The sequence below is a fragment of the Elgaria multicarinata genome, chromosome 1, assembly GCF_023053635.1.
Source record: "Elgaria multicarinata webbii isolate HBS135686 ecotype San Diego chromosome 1, rElgMul1.1.pri, whole genome shotgun sequence".
Classification (NCBI taxonomy): domain Eukaryota; kingdom Metazoa; phylum Chordata; class Lepidosauria; order Squamata; family Anguidae; genus Elgaria; species Elgaria multicarinata.
This window is the reverse complement of record NC_086171.1, coordinates 90567708-90586937: the sequence shown is the minus strand read 5'-3', so window position 1 is coordinate 90586937 and position 19230 is coordinate 90567708. Positions and strand designations below refer to the sequence as shown.

Sequence of the window (19230 nt, the reverse complement as noted above, 5' to 3'; positions counted from 1 at the left end):
CCAACCAGAAAGAGCACTGTGGTGATACCCCTCGGGCCTATTCCAACACTTTAAAGCCAAATGAGGTAGCTGGGATGCCCCCATTTTCCCCTTGGGAAAACAAGACCTAGTCAGAATGGACAATCGGGAGGCCGTTGTACTCTAACAGGATTTCCTGTATCGTGCAGGGAAGAATGACATCTTTGGAGAGCCAATCAGTCTCTACGCCAGGCCTGGGAAATCCAGTGCAGACGTGCGAGCGCTCACCTATTGCGACTTGCATAAGATTCAGCGGGAGGACCTCCTGGAAGTCTTGGATATGTACCCAGTCTTCTCAGATAATTTCTGGAGCAACCTGGAGATAACATTCAACCTGAGAGATGTGAGTATCTGATGTGAGAAGAGGGGAGGGGCCAGGGAGGGGTAGAAGGAAAAAGCAAAGCAAACTGAGGCTAGGCCACAGCTAAAAAAAATTCACCTAAATTGCTTAGGAGAAGCAGAGAATGTGTATAGAAAGAATAAAGTTAATGATGTAAAGAAAACGAGCAGACCAAAGTTCCTCTCTCTTGGTCTGAAAGCTGTTCCAATTAACCTATATGGCTGAGCCAAGCACATCTCTGAGCACACAACCCATGTCCTTCATGTCCAGTTCTGGGCTCCACAATTCAAGAAGGACGCAGACAAGCTGGAGCATGTTCAGAGGAGGGCAACCAGGATGATCAGGGGTCTGGAAACAAAGCCCTATGGAGAGAGACTGAAAGAACTGGGCATGTTTAGCCTGGAGAAGAGAAGATGGAGGGGAGACATGAGAGCACTCTTCAAATACTTAAAAGGTTGTCACACAGAGGAGGGCCAGGATCTCTTCTCGATCCTCCCAGAGTGCAGGACATGGAATAACGGGCTCAAGTTAAAGGAAGCCAGATTCCAGCTGGACATCAGGAAAAACTTCCTGACTGTTAGAGCAGTACGACAATGGAATCAGTTACCTAGGGAGGTTGTGGGCTCTCCCACACTAGAGGCCTTCAAGAGGCAGCTGGACAAGCATCTGTCAGGGATGCTTTAGGGTGGATTCCTGCATTGAGTAGGGGGTTGGACTCGATGGCCTTGTAGGTCCCTTCCAACTCTGCTATTCTATGATTCTATGATACTCTGCAGTTTTACTCACCTGTTCAACCCTTAATCAGGGCATACATTTACAGGAGGATATGGAGATACTGCTATTTGACACCACGCTTCCTGATATAATAAGTGTTTAAGTCCATTCACTAGTCATGTTCTATGATCAAGAAGCCATTCCTGTTAAACCTGGATGTGTAATGAAAGAAAGCACTCTGTATGTGATCAAAGGCACTGTTTTCTTCAAAGATTTCAGGGCATAGTAGCAGCATTGGAAAGAGGTCCACTAAGCTTTATCCATGAGTATTATTTTATTCTTTCAGGCAGACAGTGTTCCTCGTTCACCACTCAGTGAGGAGTATGCATGCAACTATCGCCGGGCACGCCGCCGTAAGCGTTCCCTCTGCAAGACTAACAAAATTGGTGAGTCAACCTCTTGGGATGTTACAGGGCTCCTGAGTTAAGAGGGGAGCAAGGAAGACAGTAGCTCCTTTACTGCCAACTCATGATGGTTCCCGTCACTTAAAACCTAGGAAGTGCCTTGCTGGGTCTGATCAAAGGTCCATCTAGCCCAGCAACCTCTGCTAATGGGAGGCCAGTTGGCTCTGGGAAGGCTTAGAAGGCAGGTCAAGTTGGAAAAAAATCCTTCCCCTGTGGTTCCTTCCTCTGGCCATCATAAGCATACTGCCTCTGAACATGGAGGTTCCATTTAGCTCCCAAGACTAATAGTTACTGATAATCCTATCCTTAATGAATGTGTCTAATCTCCCTTTAAAGTCACATACGCCTTTGCATAGCACAACAGTTGTCACCACTAGCCTGGTAATGTGATCATACAAAAGGAAATAGGAGAGGCCGCTTTGCCCAAAAAGAGATATAACTCCAAAAAAAATTTACTCAGCCAATTTTTAAAGCATTGGCTCCCAATCGTGAGTCCACAGATGTTTTTGCACTAAAACACCCATCATCCCTAACCATTGATCATGTTGGCTGGGGCTGATGGGAGCTTTAGTTCAACATCATCTTGGGGCCCAAAGCTGGGACCCACTGCTTTGTACATGTTGCCTCAGCCTCTTCAAAACAAAAGGAGTAGAGCAGCATCTAACACAGCTCAGAAAAGGGGAGAAATGAGTTCTCAGGATGCAAAACATTTATCTTCACAAAGCCCTGGTGCGTTTCGGCCTGTACTTTAATCAAAGGCCTCCCTCAGGGGGCTGTAAAATTAATAGTGCAATAAAATACATTAAGATAACACATAATATGATATGTTTAGGTTAAGCACATGGCCACGAGGGCCTATATGCCTATATGTAATTGTTACAAACTCTTTAACATAACCAGGTGCCACTAGGGCCTACACATGTGTAATATTATTAAAATCATATGAAACTGTAATAAAAGTACAATTTACAAATCCTTACATGTTAGAAGATAGTGTCTGCAGAATTTCTTCTAGCAAAAGAATTGTCTCCTGTAATCATCTATGTCGACTGGAAAGAGTAAACTTTAAATCCATCCTTATATTCTAAGTTCATATTTGGGGGGCTGTGCCAGGTGTTTCCATGTAGTTATGATAGGCCCAAGGTCTCATAATGAGACATTGCTGCTATTGCAAGGGAGTGTCTGCAAATAGTTCCTATGTCCAAAGTTCCAAAAGTTCCTAGTTCCAAAAGTGGCCTGATCTTCATTCAGGCCACTTTTGAAAAATGTGCACAAACCCATTTTCCCATTTTAATTAATGGGAGACAAATGTGTACATTTGATGTGTGCTCATTTGGGGAAATGTGCATGAAAATGCCCACAAATTTTCATGCGGAAAAACAACAACCCTCCAAAGCTCATAATCTGATATGGACACAAGTTAAAAAGAACTTAGAGGCGGAATTTGGAGAACCCTGACAAGCTCACGTTTTGCTGATTTGCACATCCCTAGTCCACATATTACATTGAACTCATGTACAGTCTGTGTACATGTGTTCAACGGTGTACATGTGTACTTCCTGACTGTTAGAGCAGTACGACAATAGAATCAGTTACTAGGGAGGTTGTGGGCTCTCCCACACTAGAGGCCTTCAAGAGGCAGCTGGACAACCATCTGTCAGGGATGCTTTAGGGTGGGTTCCTGCACTGAGCAGGGGGTTGGACTCGATGGCCTTGTAGGCCCCTTCCAACTCTGCTATTCTATGATTCTATGAAAGATTGTCAATCTGTATACACTCATATAATTATTCACATAGAATGTTCCATGTGTGTATGTATACTGTACAGAGATTACTAATCTGTACACTCATACAGTTATTCACATGTAAGAAAGTGTGCATGTGTTCATACAAGAGTTTCTGCATAATAGCCCAGTATCCTTTTGCCCATTGAACGACATCCCTTCACTTGGAAGAACATGTGACGGAATACTGTAACCCTTACATTGTTGTTGCAGTATTCAAGCTTCTTGATTAACAAGTAGAAATAAGAAATTGGGGGGAAATTCAGTTTTTTCAATTGTGTGAAGAGCCTCCATGGTTACAGGAGGCTTTCTGCTGGCCACTGTCACCCTCCACGTGTAGTAGGTGACAAAAATGATGCTAGCACCCTCCCCAAAGGTAGATCCTCCACTCTTTAAAATGCCTGAATAGGACTAGATTCTTACAAGTATCTGAACAAGCAGGCTTACAGTCTGAATGCAAGTATAGTGTCACATGTCAACACTCCTTCTCTCACCATCACTTTCTTCTGAGGATCTTTGAAATAAGGAAGGTAAGAACATAAGAAGAGCTAGGCAAAAGGCCTAGCACGCTTCCCCCATTACTTGCCAGACAAATGCTTCCCGGAAGCTGGCAGGCAGAGCATGAAGACAACGCTCCTCTCATTGTTTGTCCCCATCAGCTGGTATGCAGAGTTATAGTTGCCTCTGCATGGAGACTCCATTTAGGCTATGCTATCCAAGGGCTTTTGTTTGTTTCAATTATGGAGAAAGTTGAGTGGGGAAAAAACTGATGAGAAACAAATTGATGTTTCTTTCTGCCATGTTTAGAGAGCATGGAACAGTCTGCTAATATTTTTAATAATACAAATCACCTTACATCATGTGACATTTCTTCTTATAGTTTTCTGATGTCCTTATTGTGTGATTGTGAGCATTTCATTAGCACAGCTTCTACAGGCAGCTAGAACAGACCACCGAGCCAGAACTCTGATCTACATTTTTTGTCCTCACTACAGACCCAGATGGCTTGGATGCAGGCGTCTCAGACCCAGAGCAGTACCATGCGTACTCTGAGCTTACACAGCTGCAGCGTCCTCACAGCAAGGATCATTGGGATGATATGTGTAGCACCACAACACCCTGCTCCCAGACTAGCGAGGAGGAGGCCAAGATGCCTAGCCCTACCAAGGGTGAATCCTTCACAACCACTGAAAAGAACCTCTATGCCCCAGCAGTGGTAAACCTGATTAGTGATGGCACTGAGGCTGATAAACTGGTGACTGATGATAGCCTGTCCTACGCAGGTATGAGTAACTGGGTTCTTTGCTAAAATGATCTGCTTGGCCTGAGTTACATGACTAAAAGATAGGTAGGACTCCTGAGCCAAACATTTTTGTTGTCCGTTAACTGTAAGAATGGATAAGGGATCCTTATAGAACATGACACAGATAATCACTACTGTACCACTGAGATTCAGAACAGACATTACTTTAAATGTGTGTCTAGTGACTATGGCCTTAGCTAGACCTACGGTTTATCCCAGGATCGTCCCCGGGTCATCCCTGCCTGCTCCCGGGATATCCTGTGTGACAGGGATGACCCCGGGATGATCCCTGGATAAACCTTAGGTCTAGCTAAGGCCTCAGTCTCCTTTTCATTTTTACTCTACAGTAGGCACAGGGCCCCAATACAGAACTGAAATGCCTCCTGTCCCCTACCCTAAGGTCTCAGTCCGAGTCAGGGGCACTGCACCTGCTCTACAGTAAACATGAAAACACAACATACGCTGCTTTTCACCTTCTGAGAGGTGGAAATAGAATTTTAGAACAAAAAATTCAACTTGAGCACTAAAACTACACATTATGTTAAATGTGTATTGTGCAGATGATCCTAACTTTCTTTCATTTTACCTTCAAGTAAGCATGTGGGTGTCCCCCCCAATCCATTGGGGCCATGGAGATTTGGGGGGGTTAGTCCCTGCATAGCGGGAATGGGGGGAAGTGGCTGCATGGGAAGATTTAAACCTCCTCTAAGCTATATGTTCTGCTCCTGATTTGGATGGGACTCTGTGCACTTACTCAAAGGTAAAATAGACTCACCTGGTGCCCACAGTATTATCTTTTCGGTACCAAGTGAAAATGTTCTCCCTGCCTCCCCAGGCTTTAAAAAAGTATTGTAACCATGAACTGATTTATTTGATACCACTTTTTTCTGTTGTATTTTATGTTGTTGTTGTCTGTATTTTCTGTTTTCTATTGCTGATTAGATTATTGATAGGCTTGATGTACACTGCTTGGGGAAAAATTATTGGATACAAATGTATAAATAAATAAATACCACTGTATGCATGTAGGAACTCCACATGATCAGGAACTCTAGACGGGATTCTTGATTGCATGGAGCACATCCAATTGTACCTGGATAGATGCCCCTTTTCAGGACTCCTCCTGAACATACAGACATCATGGATAGCTTCAGCAGGGCAATGGAGATTTTGGGATAAGGTCAGGAGATCTAAACCCTTTTCCTCCTTCATACATTTAGTTTATCTCTCTTTTCTTTCTGTCTCATTCCAGGGAGCTTGTAGATGTTCAGACTGGTGGTCTGAGAACTGTTATAATGTGGCTATTACTTTTTGGATATTTCTGGAATTTGGCCAGGTTGTATCACCAGGTCGATTCTCTGTGCCAAATTCCATACTAATAGGGCAACAACTTGGTTTTATGTTGAATTGCATTTTCAGACATTATAATAGTAGACCACTAAAAACCTGGTCTATCTTCTGGTGCCTATATCGTAATATCCATCTTAAATAGAGATTGCAAACTTTCTGCTCTTTCATCCCCCAGCAACACCATTGGATGTTTCCAACCTGTTCACATTCTGGGAGGACAAGAGGTCCAGCCCTCTTACAGAACCTCTGCAACACATGTCCTTGGTACATAGCCCATTGGACATGCCTTCAAACTTGGATGACAAACCACGGCAGATTGAATCCAAACTAGAGTGCCTACAGGCACAGCTCAGCAGGTAAATTCAGTGGCTTAGAGGTTTGGGGAATTGAGGATTCCTATTCCAATAGTTCTATAAATCTATGAGGCACCCCTAGTTCTAGGAAGTTAAATTTTTAGTAAGTCATGAAAAATATATGGAAATTATATAGACCCTCATTGTATTTGTTAAGTGATTTTATTTTTATTTATTTATTTATTTATTTATTTATTTATTTATTTATTTATTACATTTATATACCGCCCCATAGCCGAAGTTCTCTGGGCGGTTTACAACAGTTAAAAATAGTAAACATTAAAAAAGTATACAAAATTTTAAAAAACACCATCAGAAACATAAAAACAACAGTATAAAAACAACAGTATCCATTTAAAAACAACAATTCTGGGGTCCATTAAAAACAAACTTAATGTTGTTAAATGCTGTTACAATGCTGTTAAAATGTTAAAATGCCTGGGAGAAGAGAAAAGTCTTGACCTGGCGCCTGAAAGATAACTGTTGGCGCCAGGCAAGCCTCATCCTGGGAGATCATTCCACAGTTGGGGGGCCACCACCGAAAAGGCCCTCTCCCTTGTTGCCATCCTGCGAGCTTCCCTCGGAGTAGGCACTCAGAGGAGGACCTTAGATGTTGAGCACAGTGTATGGGTAGGTTCATGTCAGGAGAGACGTTCCATCAGGTATTGCGTTACCAAGCCATGTAGGGCTTTATAGGTTAAAACCAGCATCTTGAATTGGGCTCGGAAACGTATAGGCAGCCAATACAAGCAGGCCAGAATCGGTGTTATATGCTCAAACCTCCCTGTTCCAGCTATCAATCTGGCCGCTGCATTTTGCACAAGCTGCAGCTTCCGAACCATCTTCAAAGGCTGCCCCATGTAGAGGGCATTGCAGTAATCTAGTTTGGATTAATTAATCTAATTAATCTCCTGCTTTCCACAACCAGTATTGCACTTGTGGAATGTTGCTTTCCTGTTGCCTCGTTCCCGCTACAGTACCTTGTGTGCTTCCCCAGCAGCCAGAACTCTAGATTTTCCACTTCTGCAGTGGATGGCCTTTATCCTATTTTTAAAAAATCATTATACTTCATTCACAGGACTGAGCATTTATGAATCAACAATAAATTGTGCTCTTTTTTCCTAATGTTTAACATAAACTTACATTCATATACCGTATTTCTTCGATTGTAAGACGCACACTCATTTCAGTACCACCAACAGAAAAAAAAGCTTTGATTCTAAGAAATAATAAACGCACCCGCGATTCTAAGGCGCACCCTGTTTTTAGAGATGTTTATATGGGGGGGAAAGTGCATCTTAGAATCAAAGAAATAGGGTAGTAATTGCTTTTTGTCTTGTTTTCATTGGCTAAAGTGGACAAAGATTAATCCTCTTTAAACTGCTGGAAGTTGTCAATATACATATTTCCCATTTTTGAGCTGAGCTTTGTCTTGTACCATTGACCCTCTTAGGTCAGGCTCACTTGTTTCTCTGGGTTGCTTTCTTTATTCACATAAACGGTTTACTCCCATGAACAACGTAACACAGATTGTTCGTGGATTGAAACTGTAACTGGTTTTGGAATCGGGAAAGCATGTTGTATTGATTCAGGAATGTTGTGGATTTCCAGGTCATATGTTGTGCTACTCATTCAAGTACACTATTTCTGTATGCACAGTATGCAACACAACTTACTGGGTGAACTAGCTCTTGGAATCCTGAATTAATTTGGGTGGGGTTTTTTTATAAGGAAGAGTCCTTGGTGTGACACAAACTCACCCTGCTGGTTATGTTTGGCACTGCACCCTGTGCAAACAGGTGTCCTGCTATGGCTGAATCAGGCTCAGCATTAGGGGCAATTTAAAAACAAGTCAAGAAACAGGCCCATCTTGCCCTCCTTGGAGCTCCGCCCTTAGCAGGCAAAGGGCGGAGCTCCAAGGGAGAGGTCTGAGGAGCAACCAAGGTCCAAACACAGATGAGCAGTCAGAAAGAATATAAGACGCAGAATCAAATAAGAATCCGAGGTTCAGTCACAAGGCAAGGACATGGATTCAAGGAGCTGGTAGAACAATGTTGTTCCAGCAGCAAGTAAGTGCTGACTGAAATGTTATATAACCAGAGCCACCAGAGTCCCACCAAGGGTTCAGCTTCAATTTATTACAGGCTCTCTGGCAAAATTTATTGTGAGGAGGGCTTTCCTCTTGAGGAGGTTTCCTTTGTAATTGAGCACTCCTTCTCTTCTCTTGAGGTGATGGTTGTCTCAGGAGCTAGCGGTTGCTTGGCTTCTGCCTCAGAGGTGGAGTCCCCTGTCTCTTGTGAGGATGGACCTGTGGCCGTCTGCTCCAAGGGCCCACGTTCCTCCTGGTCTTCTGAGATGGGCTGTTCCGTGGTGTTCTTCATCTCAGGAAGCTCTAGGCCCTCCTCTGGGGAGGAGGAGGAGGATTCCTCCAGTGGGAGCATGACAACAGGAAATTTCGAGGCTAGTCTTGTGTATACCTGCTTCAGTCCAGGTGAAACAGATCAGAATGCCTAAGGCTAAAGTGTTATTCTCTATCTTATAGACTGGAGTCCAGGATGACTTCCGACATCAGTCTCATCCTGCAGCTGCTGCAGCGACAGCTGTCTCAAGTGCCACCTGCATACAGTCCCATCTCGCCCTCCTCTCACAACTTGGCTTTGTACAGCATGAACCTGAGGAGCACAGAGCCTGTTCCACCATTAGAGGAAGAGGAGCTGACTCCCACAGAGGAGGTGAGATGCAGGCACTAGGAACCCAAGTTGTTCATTTGCAGTGGGGTGGGCGAGTGCTTTACTGCTGAAGGCTGTAGTCTTGGCCCAAACAGGGGAAGGAAGGACAAAGCCAAAGGCATAAGCTGCTTTGTTATCGGAACTGTGAATTCTGCAAAAGGGAGCTTACATTTTGTAGAAAGAAAGCTAATTCTGTACCAGGATATATCTATCACCCCATAGCTCCCGTTATTTTGTCATTGGTTCCTTTGGTGCAGACAGGTAGGTACCCAACAACTTTCCAGTGGAGACCTATGCATGCTTACTCAGTCATAAGTCACACTATATTCAATGGGACTTACACCCAGGTTTGCATAGGAGGGTGAAACACATGGAGGCTGCTTTATAAGCTAGGGTGACCCTATGAAAAGGAGGACAGGGTATCTTTAACAGTTGCATAGAAAGGGGGATTTCAGCAGGTATCATTTGTGTATATGGAGAACCTGGTGAAATCCCCTCTTCATCACCACAGTTAAAGCTGCAGGAGCTATACTAGAGTGACCAGATTCAAAAGCGGGCAGGGCTCCTGCAGCTTTAACAGTTGTGATGAAGAGGGAATTTCACCAGGTTCCCCATATATACAAATGACACCTGCTGAAATTTCCTTTTCAATACAACTGTTAAAGATACAGGAGCCCGGTCCTCCGTTTCATAGGGTCACCCTATATAAGGCATGTATAAATAGTGGGATGGGCATCTTGGGGAGGAGAAGGTGGTCCTGAAATTATTAGAATATATGTAAAATCCCAAACTAGCTAGGAAAGCAAACCTGGGTCATTTATAGCTTGTCTATAGGTTGCAACAAGAACAATTCAAAGCTCCAGAATTGTTTAATTCTGAAGTACTCTCTCACTCCACCTTTTTCTTGACTGACCAGAGCACTATTGTTTTTCAATGGATTTTCATTTAAGTTGCACTTGTGGCAAGGTCTATATATGCTTTTTTAAAATTATCTACAAATAAGACAAATTTTAGATCAGGCCTTCACAAATTTTACTTTGGCTTATAAATAAGGAGATCTAATAGCACAGTGAAAAATTGACTTTATATTTCTTGTCTCCTTGATCTGAGGCCTTAGTGTTTGTTGCCATCATGTTTCTGAGCATGTTTCTGCAGCCATGATGCACATAAACTTTTCTCTGCAAATCTGGATTCTCAGAATCCTACAGGGATTTTGAGGAGCCACATATACATGCTAGTAGATGGTCAGGAAGTGTGACTGTTTCCTTTTTCTCACCAGACTCCAAGCTACACAGAAATTGAAAAATACCAGCTGAAATCCAGGGACTCCTTGTCAAGTGGTGTACACCTAACTGTGGCTTCAGATGAAACCATGACAATCAGCTCTGAGCAAGAGCATTACCCACAGATCCTGCCAAACCAAGAGCCCCACCGGAGGGCACCAGGCAACCAGGGACTCTTCCGAGGAATTCGTTTCCCTTCTCTGCCCGAGCATCTGGAGGCACATTCCGAGCACTTGGACATTCAGAGACATCTCTCTGACCCACTGCTTCCGGCAACTTAGGAATTGAACTGAGCTCAAAGCCAAGACAAGAGGAAACTGAACTTAGCTGAGAAGTTACTGGGAAGTTGCTTTAATTGTTGCACTTGGAGGTCAATACTTATGGCTCAGGGTAATACTTGTAGCCATTTCCTGCCCTGTCGGAACAGAGGGCAATTTAAAAGTGGGTGGCTTCCAAGATCATTGGTCTCAGAAATGGTACTCCATAGAGTAGACTTCAGTTGCACATTGCATAGCTATCCCAGGTTCCAAGACAAATGACATATAGATGCTGACTGACCACTTCCTCCTCACTCCCAGTCTTGCATCTGTTGACTGCAAGCTCTATGGATGCTGAGGTCTACGTCTACCTGTGTTTTTGTGGTAATGAGCATGGTGGGATACTGGAGCACTTGCATAATATAATGAACTAATAGTAGGAATTTTGTCTGGCTGGGAGGAGACTGCTAAGAACTTGGGTTGTAGGGTATCAAGAATGAAACTATCTCTCTTTGGTACTTATTACTAGTAACTCAGTATTCTATTCATTACGTATGACCCTGTGATGTAAGGAAGGGAGGAAGACTAAAACAATGCCACCACTTTGTACATGGAGAATCATACTTGACTTGCCCTAGGGCATAGCAAGGGCCACTTCATATTTTACATTTTTTTTGCATGGACATAATCTCTGTGGAGGAAAATGTGCAGAATTAAAGGGAATGATGTGAGTGCAATCCTAGGCAGGACTGCCAACAGGATTTCTGAGCCTGCTATTTGTATCCAGGTCCCTTTCTGGGGGATGCAATCCCTGAGCATGTGACAGCTCTTCTCAGCCCCTGGCACAAGCTCTAATCTGCACATCCCTGTCTGTGGCCCTGATCACTTGCTTGTTCCCATGGGAATTGCATCCCACTGAATTCAGGGCAGCTCACTAACAAATAAGCAAGCATAGGACTGACGCCTCAATGTATGAAGGAAACATATGGTAAAGTTAGGCCTAGAACCCCTAGTCTCTTGAATCCCCTGATACAAACAAATCTGGGCCTAGTGTAATCAGGAAATATTGTCCTATGCTCTGCTTACTAATTGGCAAAGTGGCAGAGGGCGAGCTTCAGGGAAGAGCCTGGAGAAAAAAGGCAATTCCAAAAAAAAATATTTCCCAGATTTTTTTACAACATTCCAGATTTACCTAGCTTTGCACCACATTCCAGGAAAAGCCAGCCTTGTAGCAAGCCACTTGCTTAGGAAAACAACTCCTTCTGGACCTATTATCTTGCCAAATGTTGCCCAAATCATAATCCAAAACACAGGTTTATGCAAGCGGGCTGTATTTTTTGTGTGTGCAAATCTGCACAATTTCAGAAAATCCTGGAAGAAAAGCAAATCAACCAGTTCCCTTTTTGTATGTGTGCACACAGCCCTTCTCTCTTGGTCATACCCCCATTCCACTGCATTGCATAGAATCAATGTAACTGAATCCTGGAACCCTCCCCATTATCACCCCTCAATTAGATGCTGCAGTGGCCCTAGGCCACCTATCCAAAATAACATATTAAACCCCCAGTGAAAGTAGCAGGGGGTGGGGAGGGGAAATAACTGTGAGCATTTTCTTTTTTTTCTCAGGAGTGTTAGTGTACACTTTGCTAATAAAGATTATTTTGACACCTATTGTGGACCTCCCTCCTGGCTCTGAGGGTGGTGTGTACATACTGAAGAAAAGTTTATTTTTCCTAAGAGAGGAGGAGGAAGCAGGGAGAACAACCCAGAACAACTAAATCTGACTATTTCCCACAATATTTGGCATGCCATTTTAGTAATCTGAAGTCTCTAAAACTACCTTCTTGGTGGCTGTCCTGGTGGCTGCTGGGTGTGACCCAACTGCATAGCGCTGGCTAATCGTATACTGGGTGGCCTGCAGAAGCTGTCGCATCATGTTGGGCACCCGCGGATGCCATCTTGCATGGTGCCTGCTGGCGCCCAGCTTGCTGTGGCTTGTTGTGTCACGTGAACCCAGGCAGCAGGGGTTGTTTGAGGTAAGGCAACCCTTAAATTCTCCATGGCTTGTTTTAGGTTGAGGTTGATAGAAAGTGGTTTAAAAACATTTTAAGAACAATAATTTACTTGCTCTTTATTGGTGGGATACATAACAGATACAGGGCCCTAAATTTACATGCTACACATATTTTTTTTCAAAATGCAGGCATATAGTAGAATAATAACCTCACAGGTGATGTGGATATTTTATGTGAACACATTTTGCTTATAATGTCCGTGTGTCTAAGGGTATAATCCTACTCATGTTTAGACAGAAAAAGTCCAAAAATCCTAGTGTGCTCCAGCTAGCTATATTGTAGGACTGTTTCTGTCTAAACATGCATAGGATTGTGCCCTAAATCATCTTAAATCATCACACAATTATGTTAAACCCCACATTACAACACACTTGCAGGGTTTGGCAAGAGTGAATCTAGTTAAGTTGCCACTTCCATTGTCCCCTTAACCACCACCCCCATCCAAGTTCAGCAGACAGTAACTTTAATGTACACATGTATTTTCACCACTCTAACTGTAAAACAGGGATTGCTGGAGGCACATAGAATCATAGAATAGCAGAGTTGGAAGGGGCCTACAAGGCCATCGAGTCCAACCCCCTGCTCAATGCAGGAATCCACCCTAAAGCATCCCTGACAGATGGTTGTCCAGCTGCCTCTTGAATGCCTCTAGTGTGGGAGAGCCCACAACCTCCCTAGGTAACTGATTCCATTGTCATACTGCTCTAACAGTCAGGAAGTTTTTCCTGATGTCCAGCTGGAATCTGGCTTCCTTTAACTTGAGCCTGTTATTCCGTGTCCTGCACTCTGGGAGGACCGAGAAGAGATCCTGGCCCTCCTCTGTGTGACAACCTTTTAAGTATTTGAAGAGTGCTCTCATGTCTCCCCTCAATCTTCTCTTCTCCAGGCAAAACATGCCCAGTTTTTTCAGTCTCTCTTCATAGGGCTTTGTTTCCAGACCCCTGATCATCCTGGTTGCCCTGGTTAAATTGCCCATTACTCTAATCTTTCTATGGTTTCAGGCCTTTCTGTTCAGACTGACAACTATTGTGTTTTTCAGTTGTCAAAGCTATTTCCCCAGCCATTTCCCCCCATGAGTAGGAAAGCAACTGGAAGGGATTTTGATTGCATAAAAGGCCTACAAGGGAAAAGTTAATCAACTCAACCCCAGCAGTGCCATTGCTGTGATGAACTTCGTACGTGCAATATTACATTTGTTGTTATGCCTTAACAAACAAACAAAATCCAACCTATTTGTAGTTTGAGTTTGGGGATTATTAAATAGTATTTAAAATGGTGTATTTCAAGGTATTCCTACCCTTGCTTTCATAACTTTTTCTGGTAGTTTGGATTTCTGGGCAGAAAAAAAATCCCTCCACAAAACTAGATAAGCTGCCCTATTTCAGCTCGACCCAGCCCAAATTCAGTACTCAGTTGCAGGCAACGGCCTTGTGCTGCATTGTCTTGCATATAGACACACTATGCTTAGTCCCTAGCAAAGTATCAAAGAAAAGTGTATATCAGTCTAATATTTATAAGTATGCAATTAACCACCCTTCCTAGAAGCTCAAAACCCCTTTTTCCTCAACCAAGCCCCAGACTGCTGTTGTGGATCACTCCAACTTTCCCCTCTTCAACAGCCTAGGGGTGCAATCCTATGCATGTTTAGGCAGGAAAAAAAAGTCCTACAATTGTAAGCAGGCCCCAGGAAATTGTAGGACTGTTGTTTTTTTTCCAAATTGGTGGCCATCATCACATCTTGTGGTAGTGGATTTCCATAGTTTAACAATGTGATGTGTGAAGGAGTACTTCCATTTATCTGTCATGAATCTCCCACCACTAAGTTTCATGGGATGACCCCGGGTTCTAGTATTATGGAATAATACTAGAGGGAGAAAAATGTATCCCTTTCCACAATTTCCACACTGTGCATAATTTTGTACACCTCTATCAGGTCTCCCCTTAGCCTCCTTTTTTCCAAGCTAAAGTATTACTTGGACCCTCCCGTCATCATCCCCTGCCCCCCCTTTTCTCAGCTAGACCTCAAAATGTTGACAATCCCTTACTGTGACTAAGACTGCAAGTTGCCAACCAAATTTCATTCTTTCTTGTTTTTCCCTTCTATGAGGATTCAGGTTGGCAACTGTCCTCTAGGTTGACAATTGACTCTCACAGTGGTCCAATGTGCTCTTTAAGATGGTTATATGTACTGTCTCGCTTACTTCAAAATGTGGTAAGCTGCATTTGAAGGCCCTGGTACATTTGAAGGCACTGCTGCTTATTCAGCTGACTGGGGCCCTGGACTTCTGTCCGTCCTAAAGCCCTATCCTCATAGCACCACTGGTCTCGCATGACTTTCTCCTCAGCGAGGCCTCATATGACTTTATGTTGCATTAATGATGTAAGGCATTATCAGTATGCATGGATTTGCAATTCCCTTAGGAAACAAGAAGTTTGGTTTTGTCTATATTCGGTTTAGGATAGTGCCTGGAAGTAAATACTGAATCATGAAAATGCAATCTGTATGTAAATCCAGGGGTTGTTTAAAAGTATGTCCCAGTATGGATAAATGTAGCATAATGGTGAAAGGATTTGATCCTCCTGTGAACTGAACAACATCCAGTTCTCAACGAAGGCCAGATCTTTGTGCTATGGACCAAAGTCTGGCCCCAGCGATGTTTTGCTTCTTGTAAGAAAATTAAAAAGGAGTGAGGCACCGGGAGAAAAGCCCCCCCAGCTTATGCCAAAAGTAGGATGAAGAGAAAATCTGTGGGTCTGGGAGCATACATACTAATGCAGTTCAGTCTGCCCTCAGAGTCAGGAATCAGTTAGATGCACTAAAGTCTTTACAAAATAGCTGTCTTTATTACAACTACAACTCAGGCTAACTACAAGATGAACATGACTGACTGAGAGAGTTGAACCTCAAGAGGGAGAGAAATTGGGTTCCTGAAAGATACAGTGCAAGCCTATTCATGTGTACTCAGAAGTTCTTTGGCATTTACTCCCAGGTAAATGGGATTGTAGCCATATATCACAAAACCAACAAAGAGAACTGTGGCACTTTAAAGACTAATAAGTTTATTCTGTCATAAAAAAAAATGTGGACTACAGCCTACTTCACGAAAGTTTATGCGAGAATGAATTAATTACTAGTCTTTAATGTGCCAGACTCTGTTGTTTTTGCTGCCTGCAGTAGACTAACACAGCTCCCTGCTGGAAATATATCACGAAGCCTTTCTGCCAATATTATCATTCACTACGGAGGTAGGTTTATATTTGGAGCCAATCCGTTTTAGCAGCAAGTGTCCTTAAGCTGCCAGGAACGACAGTCTGAAAAGTGATTGACAATCACTTTTGGTAATGCCTTCCTTCACAGTGACAGAAATGGAATGTCATATGCTGATTTTCCACACGGAATGATGCTTCGCCTCATAGACTTTTAAAAAGTATGTGACCAGCAATGCCATTGTCGAAATACGGGATTTCCTGGTTATTACTTCTTTTTCTTGCCTGGAGGTTAAAAGTGGCAGCAGTTGCTCATAGGACACAATGGAGAACTCCTGTACCAGGATTTCATACTCTTTCTTTCTTACTCAGGTTTTATTTCACGTTTAGTTGTGGTGTGTGTGTTTTAGTTTATACTGCAAATATAAATACCATTCTTAATTTTTATTCCTACATTTCAGGTAGGGGGCTGTGGCTGAGAGGCTGGTGTCTGCCCTGCAAGTCCAGTATTATATTTCCCATATTGCATTTGGGTGAGAGTGGTTTATGTCAGTACAGTAGTAGTATTATAACCACATTGCAGGTTGTGGACATAGGGTGGGCAGTTTGAGAGATAGTGGCTTATGATAACCCATTAATGAAGGAAGTCCCACATTCATATTGGAGGCTAGAGATGAGACTGAGAGTAGTTTACAACAACCCTGCAATGTAGTCCTGTGTCATTATCACCATATTTGGGGGAGAGAAGTTTATGATAACCCTGCAGTGCAGTCTAATGTTATTATGTGCTAAGAAACATCTAATACATCATAGGGGACGGTGTAAAAGCCGGAACGGAACGAAACAGGCCGGAACGACCCCATTATATTAAAAAAACATACCAAAAACAGTGGCATGTGTTAGCAACACTTGGGAACAATATTTTAGGACTAAAACCATGCCAATATTATATCACTATTAACCCCAGAACTCCCAAAACAACATCCGGAACAGAATGGGATGGCCGGAACGGCCACTTCTGAACGAGCAATATCAACCAAACTCACCAGTCACGCATAACTCCATGGCAGGGATGCAATAAGCCACAAAACGTCCAAAGAAACTGCATTCTGTTAACCGTTCCACGCACAGCGCATATTGCGCAAAACGGGCAGGGACAGCAGCTTCCAAGTGAAGTATGTTAATCAAACTCACCAGACACACATTACTAGGTGAGCCTGATGTAATAAGCTCCAAAAATTGCCCCCAAACCACGTTCAGATACCCTTTCCGGGCAAAAACGCGTATTGCGCAAAATGGTCCGTAACGATAACTTCCCAATGAGATAAGTGAACCAAACTCACCAGACGCACATAACTAGGTGGGACAAATATAAAAAGCTCCAAAAGTTGCCCTGAAACCACGTTCAGATACCTGTTCCGGGCAAAAACCCATATTGCTCAAAATGGGCCATAACGGCAGCTTCCCAATGAGATAAGTGAACCAAACTCAACAGATGCACATAACCAGGTGGGACAGATGTAAAAAGCTCCAAATGTTGCTCCCAAACCACGTTCCGATACCCGTTCTGGGCAAAAGCCTGTATTGCTCAAAACGGGCCGTAACGGCAGCTTCCTAATGAGGTAAGTCAACGAAACTCACCAGACGTACATTACTAGGTGGGACACATATAAAAAGCTGCAAACGTTGCCCGTTTTGCACAATACGGACTTTTGCCCGGAACGCGTATCGGAACGTGGTTTCGAGGCAACTTTTGGAGCTTTTTACATCTGTCCCACCTAGCAATGTGCGTCCGGTGAGTTTGGTTGACTTACCTCATTGGGAAGCTATCGTTACGGCCCGTTTTGCGCAATACGGACTTTTGCCCGGAACGGGCATTGGAACGTGGTTTCAGGGCAACATTTGGAGCTTTTTATATGTGTCCCACCTAGTAATGTGCGTCTGGTAAGTTTGGTTGACTTACCTCATTGGGAAGCTGCCCTTACGGCCCATTTTGAGCAATATGGGTTTTTGCCCAGAACGGGTATTGGAACGTGGTTTCGGGACAACATTTGGAGCTTTTTTAGATGTGTCCCACCTAGTCATGTTCGTCTGCTGACTTTGGTTGACTTACCTCATTGGGAAGCTGTCGTTACGGCTCATTTTGCCCAATACAGCCTTTTGCCCGGAACAGGTATTGGAACGTGGTTTTGGGGGAACATTTGGAGCTTTTTACATCTGTCCCACCTAGTAATGTGCGTCTGGTGAGTTTGGTTGACTCACCTCATTGGGAAGTTGCCGTTACGGCCCATGTTGCGCAATATGCGCTATGTGCGGAACGGTTAACAGAATGCACTTTCTTTGGACGTTTTGTGGCTTATAGCATCCCTGCCATGGAGTTATGCATGACTGGTGAGTTTGGTTGATATCGCTCGTTCAGTAGTGGCCGTTCCGGCCATCCCATTCTGTTCCGGACGTTGTTTTGAGAGTTCTGGGGTTAATAGTGATATAATATTGGCATGGTTTTAGTCCTAAAATATTGTTCCCAAGTGTTGCTAACACATGCCACTGTTTTTGATATGTTTTTTTAATATAATGGGGTCGTTCTGGCCTGTTCCATTCCATTCCGGCTTTTACACCGTACCTACATCATAGTCACTCTTCCCTAAAAGAATCAGCGTTTTAAAATCATGCCTAAAATACTCAGTGGAAGTGCTATATACAGACACACACACTTTCCATCGTAGTTTATTTTAGATTTCTAACAACAACAAATATCCTGTAGTAAACAGACCTAACATTTCAGCAAAGGTTATTATATTCTTATGTATGTATGTATGTATGTATGTCCTACGTTTTGTTTCCTATCAGCATCAGCATTGGGTTCTTATTTATTTATTTATTTATTTTATTTATTACATTTCTATACCGCCCAATAGCCGGAGCTCTCTGGGGGGGTTCACAAAAATTAAAAACATTCAAAGTATAAAACAACAGTATAAAACCATAATATAAAATACAATATAAAAGCTCAATATTCTTACGCAATATTAATTAAAATAGCATCCTAAAAATACCAAAACAAACAAATAACCCACAGCATACAATTTAAAAAAATCAGCATGACAATTAAAACCAATTCCAGGCTTTTTAAAAAAAAAGTTTGGAAAGCCTTCGAAAATAAAATGTATTTGCCAGGCACCTAAAAAGCAACAACGTAGCGTCTTAGGAGGGAAGATTCCGTTTAAAATCCTGTTTTTAGTATTGTTTCCTAAGGGCAGTTTTGCGCTCGGAGGAAACAAAACTGGCGACCGAAGGAACCAGGAAGTTCAAATTTCAGATAATCGGAATATGACTCTATTTTTCTACCTCTAT

At 43.0% G+C, this 19230-nt stretch overlaps 1 protein-coding gene across 1 annotated transcript in view; it reads left to right on the top strand.

The window, feature by feature from the left end:
- The window catches only part of KCNH6 (potassium voltage-gated channel subfamily H member 6), a 119174-nt gene extending 108548 nt beyond the window's left edge, over positions 1–10626 (top strand). The window contains exons 11-16 of the mRNA XM_063132091.1: positions 168–361; positions 1419–1518; positions 4315–4608; positions 6148–6328; positions 8868–9057; positions 10334–10626. Of these exons, the coding sequence (XP_062988161.1) occupies positions 168–361; positions 1419–1518; positions 4315–4608; positions 6148–6328; positions 8868–9057; positions 10334–10618 (1244 nt within the window). The 3' untranslated portion in view covers positions 10619–10626. The remainder of the gene's footprint in view (positions 1–167; positions 362–1418; positions 1519–4314; positions 4609–6147; positions 6329–8867; positions 9058–10333) is intronic.
- The last annotated feature ends 8604 nt before the right edge of the window (positions 10627–19230 follow it).